General features: G+C 36.3%; 1 protein-coding gene across 1 annotated transcript; it reads right to left on the bottom strand.

Annotated features, from left to right (window-relative positions):
* Positions 1-6,739: 6,739 nt before the first annotated feature.
* Positions 6,740-8,032, bottom strand: LOC124942446 (stemmadenine O-acetyltransferase-like). The gene has a single exon (XM_047482961.1). It carries the CDS (start codon positions 8,030-8,032, stop codon positions 6,740-6,742), a length of 1,293 nt encoding a protein of 430 aa, XP_047338917.1.
* Between the last annotated feature and the right edge of the window lie 2,022 nt (positions 8,033-10,054).

Raw genomic sequence — 10,054 nt, 5'->3', positions numbered from 1 at the left:
TGGGTTTTGGACTCATGAGCGTCTTTCCACACCATTACCCACAAAGAATTAATGGAGAATTATGTGGCTGGAAACTATGGGAAAGTTTATCTCGCAGATGGTGAGCCACTAAATATTGTTGGCATGGGGGACATCAAATTGAAGATGGCAAATGGTTATGTTTGGAAGATTAATAAGGTGAGACACATTCCAGGTTTAATGCGCAATCTGATCTCTGTTACACAACTTGATGAAGAAGGTCACAATTTCAGTTGTGGAAATGGTGCATGGAAGGTGACTAAATGAGCAATTGTTGTTGCTCGAGGTCACAAAACTGGAACGTTGTACACGATTTCAACTTGCAGAGAAACAGTTGTTGCTGTAGTTGATGACTTGAAGAATAGTGAACTGTGGCATTGCAGGTTGGACCATATGAGCGAGAAAGGGATGAAGATTCTTTTGAAGAATGGACAGATTCCAGAACTGAAGTCTGTTGAACATCAATTATGTGAAAATTGCATTATTGGAAAACAGAAACGGGTGAGTTTCTTAAAGATTGGGAAGGAGCTCAAGAAAAAAAAACTAGAGTTGGTACACACTAATGTGTGGGGACCTACATCTGTTTCTTCTATTGGCGGATCACAATACTATGTGACGTTTATAGATGATTCGACAAGAAAGGTATGAGTATATTTTATGAAGCATAAGTCTGAAGTATTTGCTATTTTCAAGAAATGGAAGGCATTGGTTGAAAATGAAACAAATCAGAAAGTTAAGTGCTTGAGATCCGATAACGGAAGTGAATATATCAATTCAGATTTCAAAGAGTATTGTGCTGTGAATGGGATTAGTATGGTGAAGACTATTCCCCGAACGCCTCAAGAGAATGGAGTAGTTGAACGAATGAATCGAAAATTGAACGAGCGTGCTAGAAGCATGAGATTGCATGTAGGGCTGCCTAAAACTTTCTGGGCAGAAGCTATTAATAATGTTGCTTATTTGATAAACAGGGGACCCTATGTTCCTCTTGAATTCAGAATTCCTGAAGAAGCTTGGAGCAATAAAAAGGTAAACCTTTCTTATTTGAAAGTGTTTGGTTGTTTATCATATGTTCATATTAATGAATGTGATAGGAGCAAGCTTGATCCAAAGTTTAATAAATATTTTTTCATTGGTTATGGTGATATCGAGTTTGGTTTTCGTTTCTGGGATAATCAAAATCGGAAGATCATTTGTAGCAGAAATGTTATCTTCAATGAACATGTTCTCTACAAAGATTGTGTTGGGAAGACATCAGATGATGATTCCAAGTTATAAGAGACTGGTACAATCGATTTGAGAGATTTTTCAGCTAAATATATACCGACTATCGAAGAAGAACAATGTGTTGTTGGAGATGAAACTGTTGAGAACGTGGCCCCAGAGGTAAATCAACAAATACCGGTTATACAGTTGAGAAGATCATCAAGGAATCGAAAACCAGTTGAGAGGTGGTCTCCATCTCTGAACTATATATTGTTGACAGATAGAGGTGAACCTGAATGTTATGAGGAAGCAATACAATCTGATGAATCAGTTAAGTGAGAGTCTGCTATGAAAGATGAGATGGACTCTTTGATGTTGAATCAGACTTGGGAGCTCACTGAGCTACCAAAGGGAAAGAAAGCACTTCACAACAAATGGATCTTCAGGATTAAAGAAGAACATGATAAAACCATGAGGTACAAGGCAAAATTGGTTGTGAAAGGATTTCAACATAAAGAAGGTATTGACTACAATGAGATCTTCTCTCCGGTAGTTAAATTGATCACAATCAGAACTATTTTGAGTTTGGTTGTGAAAGAAGACCTTCATCTTCAACAAATGGATGTCAAAACTATTTTTTTTTCATGGTGATTTAGATGAAGAGATTTACATGCGACAACCAGAAGGATTTGAAATCAAAGGAAAAGATGAGCTTGTGTGTAAGCTTCATAAGAGTCTGTATGGTTTGAAACAAGCTCCAAGGCAATGGTACAAGAAGTTCGATAGCTTCATGAAAAGTAACAATTTTGAGGTGTGAAGCTGATCATTGCTGCTATATCAAGAGGTTTGATAAATCGTACATTATTCTTCTTCTCTACGTTGATGACATGTTTATTGCTGGAGCAAGCTTGTATGAGATTAACAAGCTCAAGAAAGAGTTTTCTGAAAAGTTTACAATGAAGGATTTGGGTGCTGCTAAACAAATCCTTGGGATGAGAATTTTCAGGGATGAAGAAGTTCTCAAGCTTTCACAAGAAGAATATGTGAAGAAAGTTCTTAGCAGGTTCAACTTGTATGATGCAAAACAAGTTACTACCCCCTTAGCTAGTCACTTCAGACTATCTAAAGATCAGTCGCCTTCAACAGAGGAGGAGAAAAATTACATGGCAACTGTTCTGTATGCCTCTTCCATTGGTTGTATTATGTATGCGATGGTTTGCACAAGACCAGACATAGCACATGTAGTGGGAGTTTTTAGTAGACTCATGAGCAATCCGGGTAGACAACATTGGGAAGCAGTATAGTGGATACTACGATACTTAAGAGGAAGCACGGTCTCGCTTTATGTTTTCGAAAGTCTAATATGGGTTTGGAAGGATATGTTGATGCTGACAATGGTGGTGATGTTGATAGTAGGAAGAGCACAATAGGGTATATTTATACTCTAGAAGGTACTGGAATCAGTTGGGTTTCAAAATTGCAGAAGATTGCTGCTCTTTCTAGTTGTGAGGCAGAGTATGTTGCTGTGAATGAAGCTGCTAAAGAAATGATGTGGTTACAACCCTTTTTGCGAGAATTGGGTCAAGACTACGAGGGAAGTATGTTGCGATGCGACAGTTAGAGTGTCATTCATTTGGCAAAGAATCCTGTTTATCATGGCAGGACGAAGCATATACAAGTTCGTTATCATTTCTTCCGTTCAGCTTTAGAAGATGGAGTATTAGCTTTTGAGAAGATTCCCGGGAGTGAGAATCCAGCTGATATGTTGACAAAATCTGTGACAAATGAGAAACTGAAGTTGTGTGCAACTTCAGTTGGTCTTCTTCGTTAAGACATTGGAAGGAAAGCCGCCACCGATCGAGAGATTATGAAGTTAGTCTCCAAGTGGGAGAGTGTTGAGTTATGGAGCCTACACTTATAATAAATTCTACATTGTTAATTAGAGTTTATTGGGTTTTCTTTTTGGTTTTGGGCTTGGGCCTGACCAAAGTTATTTAGGTTTATTACCTGAATGTTTACCCTATAAATATATGATTATTAAGGGTTTACATTGTCAAGAAAGAATTATAGAGAGATAAAGTGTGAGGCAAAAACTTTGTATTATTTCTTCTTCTTCATAGTAAATCTGATGGTGGCTGAAATGGATGTAGCTCAATTTGAGTGAACCACTATAAATCTGTGTGTTCTTGTGTTCTTCTTTCTTGTGTTTTTACAGATTGTTTTCAAGCAGGTCGAATTTGAGAGATACAAATCCTAACATTTAACGGATCTTGTAGAGGACTTTTTAGGCTTTCCAAAACTTCCCAAAACACCCAAAACCATTAAGTGTAGAGGTCTAAGTGAATTTTTGAAATTAAGGATCCTTGTTGATCTTCCTTTAGTCAAAGAAACTTCAAACAAAGGGCATTTGAGAGTTTTTCAAATGAGGCGCTTATTGACGCCATGATGAAGTCACTCATGCGTTTTGAAATTTTGGGTGTGCGAGAATGCTGCGTTGACTTCCATTGACCTAGCTTTGAACTGCTCGATTTGACTCGATTTTTGACTCTTTTGCCCTTTTGAAAGTCTTCTACACAAAATTCATGAAAAGAAAAATATTATATTTAAAGTTCATAATTTTCCAAACCGGTTAATCTAAACGTATTAAATTTCCCAAATTCCGACTTTTATGAAAAATGATGTTTGGGTGTAAACAAGCCTTGAAATTGTTGTTATATACAATTTTCCCAATAGCAATATGTTAGGGTCTAAAATCAAGGCCTCGGTCCTAGAATAAATTCCAGCAACCTTTTTCGACACCCGGTCTCGGTCCTATGGTGCACATGGGCCAGATTTCTGTTTTGATTGTTTTATTATTTTGTTTTGCTTTCTTTTTCTACATTACAAACAGAATTCTGTTATTCTTTTAAAGTTGTTGTAACCGAATATTATGGGGCAAGACATCACCTATATAAGGCTGATCTTTCTTCCCCAAGGACCCATGAATAGAATAATGAAGATATGAACTTTTGCCATATTCATCTATTATTATTTACTATGGACTGTTTGGTATAGACCAACAGTATTTCTCTTCGCACCCTTGATTCTTCTATTCCCTCCCCCCAAATTCTCTATTGAAAACCTTCCGCTGCCCTTTGATTGTAGAATTTCACCGGTCTTATAGATAAAGAACGTGATTCTTGAATCCAAAACACACCTTACGAAACAAGTCGTAACATTCTTGGTATCAGAGCAAGACGATTCTCAAATGAAAGAAACCAGATAGCAGCAAAGATGGATGATCTTAAGACCCTACTCGAAGGGCTGACCCAACAATATGCCTCCATGAATGCTGCCCTGCAACAACAGTTGACCGAACAAGCTGCCTTGCACAATGTCTTTCTGCAAAATGTGGACAGAAGGTATGCTGCTGGAAAAAGCTTTACAGCCATTGAAAAAGGTGCGTTTAATAATGTCCAAGATCCCCGCACCCGACCCCATATTATTGCTTCTTACCACCTTCTTCCAACTCGGCTCACAAATGTTAATATTCCTGAATTTGATGGGACTGATTTGGAGGGCTGGCTCTTATTTGCCGAGGAAATCTTTAGGGAGAGCAAGACGAATGATGCCACCAAGATTGACATTGTCCGCACTCACTTCTCAAAAGAGGTAAAAACGTGGCATGAATCATATTTGCGGAATCGCAACCATATGGAAGCATTGACGTGGCTTAAATTCAAGAAAGATCTTTTGATGCGATTCGGTCGCAAGCCCTTGTACAACGCCAAACCGTCGCTGCTGCCCAAATCATGCTTTGTTAACACGGTCTGGCCGAGCACAAACCAGACGACCGATCCCAAGGAAGACCGGCGCTACACTTGCAATGATAATTGGGAGCCCAATCATAGGTGCAAATCCAGATTCTTCATGGCCCCAGCTGATCATCAAGAAGTCCAAGAAAGCGTTCAAGAACCCGTCCAAGAATCAGATTTTTATGTCCCACCTTTGGTGCTTGAAACAAGGGACGAACGTGTCATTTTCTTGCACACTTTTTCGGTCCAGCAAGGTGCCCCTCGGTCGCGGGTCAACAAAATACAAGGAAGCCAGCTAGAAAAGGCCTTGGAAAATCAAAATGTTGCTGCCACGGTACAAATAAAGAGCAAAAACGAATGCCAAACTGTTTCACTTGTTTTGGAAAACGTTGCTGAAAATTTCCAAAAAATAATCAAAGGGCTAACCCAGCAACCCAACAACTGAATACCAGCCAGGAAGGTAGTCGGAAGACATGGCCATGTTGTTGCGCATGTGTTGCTGGTCTGGATAAAGGACTGGACTTGGTTATTTGAAGACATTCTAGAGTATGCCCGGAAGAAAGATGACCCTTTTGCTGCACTTGGTGTGCTGGGTCGAAGGAAGGACTGGTCGTGGAGCAGGAAGACCGAAGGCTTCTAAGAAATGCGGTCCTAGACTCCGACACTTGCTGGTCTTGCTGAAGTCCGACCGAATTCTTTGAAATATTCAGCATGCGCATTAGAGGCTCGGTAGACTCGACCGACCACGGTCTTTTTCGTCGAGGTCGACGAATTTCGAAGGGGGAGATAATGTTAGGGTCTAAAATCAAGGCCTCGGTCCTAGAATAAATTCTAGCAACCTTTTTCGACACCCGGTCTCGGTCCTATGGTGCACATGGGCCAGATTTCTGTTTTGATTGTTTTATTATTTTGTTTTGCTTTCTTTTTCTACATTACAAACAGAATTCTGTTATTCTTTTAAAGTTGTTGTAACCGAATATTATGGGGCAAGACATCACCTATATAAGGCTGATCTTTCTTCCCCAAGGACCCATGAATAGAATAATGAAGATATAAACTTCTGCCATATTCATCTATTATTATTTACTATGGACTGTTTGGTATAGACCAACAGTATTTCTCTTCGCACCCTTGATTCTTCTATTCCCTCCCCCCAAATTCTCTATTGAAAACCTTCCGCTGCCCTTTGATTGTAGAATTTCACCGGTCTTATAGATCAAGAACGTGATTCTTGAATCCAAAACACACCTTACGAAACAAGTCGTAACACAATATTATACTTAAAATTCATTATCATCCAAATTGATAATTCTGAAGGTGTTGGGTTATCCGAATTCTGAGTATTTTCAAAAATTGATATGTAAACCGGTTTCAAATGATCATTTAAAGTCGATCTTGAAAATTATTTCCGATTTTTTTTTCTATTGGTTTAGTAATCAAGTATGATTATCATACTACCAAATAGATTTATTTTAATTTTGAGGTGAGAAAATAGTTGTTTACCAATCGAAATTTAGTATATTATATACCATTCAGACAAATTTTACATGTAAATATATTAATATTTTATAAAAGAAAATTCTATTTTATTTAATTATATATATATATATATTATTTTTTTGAAATATGTAAATTAACTAATTATATAAATACATAACAACAAATTTATATTTCAAAGCTGAAAGATTAGATGGAATGATGTCTAGTTGATGCAAGTTAATTTACGTTGATGATGATGTATTAGCTCTAACAAAAGCGTGCTGAAAACGAGCCATGTCTTGTTCATTCATAGTGACCCATGCCTCTATACCTTCTCCGCATTTTGAATCCAGTAGAATAGCGCCGTTCTTGTTGATCAAACTGCCTAAGCTCGCCCAAACAGGCTTCCCCATACCAAAATCAACATTATAAACTGGAAACCGGCACCAACTGCTAAATTTAAAGATATTGGCATCCTCTCTTGTTGACAGCTCCTCTACCTTCATCCAATTTTTCATCATCACTGCATACCCTTCATCCCCTTGAATACGCCTTATGTACTCGTCGTCAATTCTCCGGATCCCTTCCCTCACCTTCCTTCCCATCACTGTTAAATCATTCGAGTCTTCGTAGCTGCAATATGCATATGCCAGCACAACGAGATTCCCAATTGCATGCTCCAACAATGGAGGCACCATTCGGCTCCTTAGGTTCACCGCCTGAAATGTGATGTATGGTTTGTCAGGCTTATCGACTGTAGCGTACTTCCATATGAAAGTCGATACTACTTCCACTCGGGTTGGAATGGGATGATCATGATCAATTTTCGCCTTTTCTCTCATTGAACTTATCTTACTTGCGTCAAAAACAAACCTCCTAGTGACAAGGGTCTCTTTACAGTCTTCGGATTGAGGATTGTAGTCGTGTTTCTCCTTTGGCGGAAAGAGGGATGATGAGGGAAAGCTCGGCTTCAAGGTATTAATCGTGTTATCATGTTGACGACATATGGTAGCCCACGATGTCATGAATGAGAAAAATGAGACCCCGTCTGCAATCTTATGTGGGACATAGGTGCCAATTGCGATACCTCCGCAGTTAAAGTAGTTAACTTGGATTGCGAAAATCTCATCTTCTTCTTCACCATTTCCCATCAAGTTGGGTATGAGCGGGTCAACCATTTCTGTTTCGTGGCACTCGATCACGTCCATGATCATTGAATCGACTTTCGCCTCCAAATATCGAACGCCCGTGTCGTTGCAGTCTATTGAGTTGTCGCCTCTATTGAGCCTCCCTGCAAAAGGGTAGAACATGGTCAGGGTTTGGGAGAGCGATTCTCTAAGGCGGGAAGAGATGAGTTCAAGTTGTGCGATGGATGTGGTTTGGAACTGGTGATGGTAATAGAAAACTGTGGGGACGAAGAAACTAGGTATTAATTGATCCAGCATGGATAGGTGATATTTTTTGAAAGGATAATTGGTGGGAGAAGATGGCCTCACAAACTCATTTGATAATATAATGACATTCAATGGCACCATTGATATATATCTCTTGCCTTAAGCTGCTGCTATTATTATCTCTCAAGTTCAGAAAACAATGAAATTAAATACTATGGCAGGATACTACTTATAATGATTGTGGGTCTCTTTCCAAATGATAAATTGTGATGTAACAATAGGTTACAACTCTCTTATTTTATTAAGGCTAGCTATTGGATTTTGTATAAAAGCTTAAATAGCAAGTAAGATGATACAATAATAAGGTAATTAAATAACTTATCCCTAATATAAAAAAAATAAAACTTAATTGAGCATTTAACAAAGAAATTATATAATCTTAAACAAATATAAAAGATAAGCTTGAACAATTAAATATATCAACACCTAAATCGTTATTCTTTCGAATAAGTTGAATAATATCAAACTTGAATAGGTTGAATCAATCGTTATTGTTTCGAATATCGTAATCAAAAAGTATATACGAAGACTATCCATGAATAGCTTATTTGATTATTTGGGTGATTTTTAATGATTTTAAAAACATATCGTTTTAATAAATATAAATTATTTGAATTTTTAATTAGTTTAATTATAATATTTTAATATTTTAATTTTCTGTAAAAAATTTAAAAAAAAAATATCGTGAATTGTAAATGTAATTTAATTGTAACATCAACTGACCCCTAAAGTTTAGAGTGTTCTAATAAAAAAAAATCATATTTTTTGTTTAACTTTTATATCTATATATAATTTTTTTATTTTATTCTAACATCATCCATATTTTATAAAAAAAAATAATAATATTTAAAATAATTTGCTATATTTTATAATCCAAATTTTGGTACAATAAGTTTAAAAAAAAAATTTATTATGTGGGTTAAAGGTAGGCGCTGCTTAACTGGCCTCGTCCTTATCCTCAAATTGCAGTGCTGGTGAAATAAGTATACCATCATTTCAATTAGGTGGTGTTAAAGTGGTGAAATAATTAAATAGTTGATGTGAGAGTGAGTTGTGATTCTCTAATCCCTTTAAATGGATAAGATTAAGTAAATTGAGGGTAATTTATTTTTAACTTATTTGGTTCTTAAAAGATTGTGAAGTCAAATCTCTGGACAAATTAAATTTAATAAAATATTTATTAAATTTATATTCCATCATTCTGAAGATTTCAAATAAAAATTTGATTGCGATATTTTTAAAGAAAATCAATAATAATTGATATTATATAATTTTATTATAATACAACACAATGTACTATCAAAAGGACAATAATATTGAGTGCAAGTAAAATCAAATTTTGCAACTGAAATGGAGACATTTGATTTCTCATATGTTCATTTGGAAGTATTCTAATTTGTCTCAAATGCTTGGACTCAATTATTTCAAGAAAATATTGTCCTTACAATTAAAAATTAACATAAATTACTTTTGAATATGAAAATAATAATTCACTGTGTATTTATACTTCAATGTCCTTTAATAGTTGGGTTGGGTTTGTTAGAGAAAACGAATAAAAGCATTTGTCTAGCAATCCAAATAGACAAGTTATAAGAAATTAAGGCCTAAAACTTTTTTCTTCTCTTTATGTATAATTAAATGGGCAATCAATTCAATTAAGCCAAAGAGTTTTTCAAACAATCAAAGAAACAAGACACCGAGATCTTACGTGGAAACTCCAATTTAGGTAAAACCACGGGACCTTAGGCCACTTAAATCATCCATTATATAAATGAGTATACAAATATTGTCCAATACAAGCATAGTAGTAATCTAATAAGAAACATCAAATAACATTATCATAACTTGTCATTACGACATATATCATCATCATCTTCAAAGATGGCCAGCCAAAAATAGAGGTAAAAGAAAACTGGGTGTGGCTTAAAATTGTTGATCAGAGAAGAACCAAAGAAGGGATGATATTCTCGCCTTCACGAACTAACCTAGTTGATTGGTCGGATGTTGGTCGGAATCCTTCTCTAGAGAGAATAGAGTGTACAGAGAAGAGGGAGCAAAGATATGAGAGAAAGTGAATTTTTCTTTTTTTGTGTGTTAATTTAT

This window comes from Impatiens glandulifera, chromosome 1 (assembly GCF_907164915.1).
Source record: "Impatiens glandulifera chromosome 1, dImpGla2.1, whole genome shotgun sequence".
Lineage (NCBI taxonomy): Eukaryota > Viridiplantae > Streptophyta > Magnoliopsida > Ericales > Balsaminaceae > Impatiens > Impatiens glandulifera.
This window is presented reverse-complemented; position numbering and strand designations above follow the sequence as displayed.

Excerpts from the sequence above, each read along its gene's own strand:
- LOC124942446 (XM_047482961.1), bottom strand. The coding sequence starts at position 8,032 with ATGGTGCCATTGAATGTCATTATATTATCAAATGAGTTTGTGAGGCCA.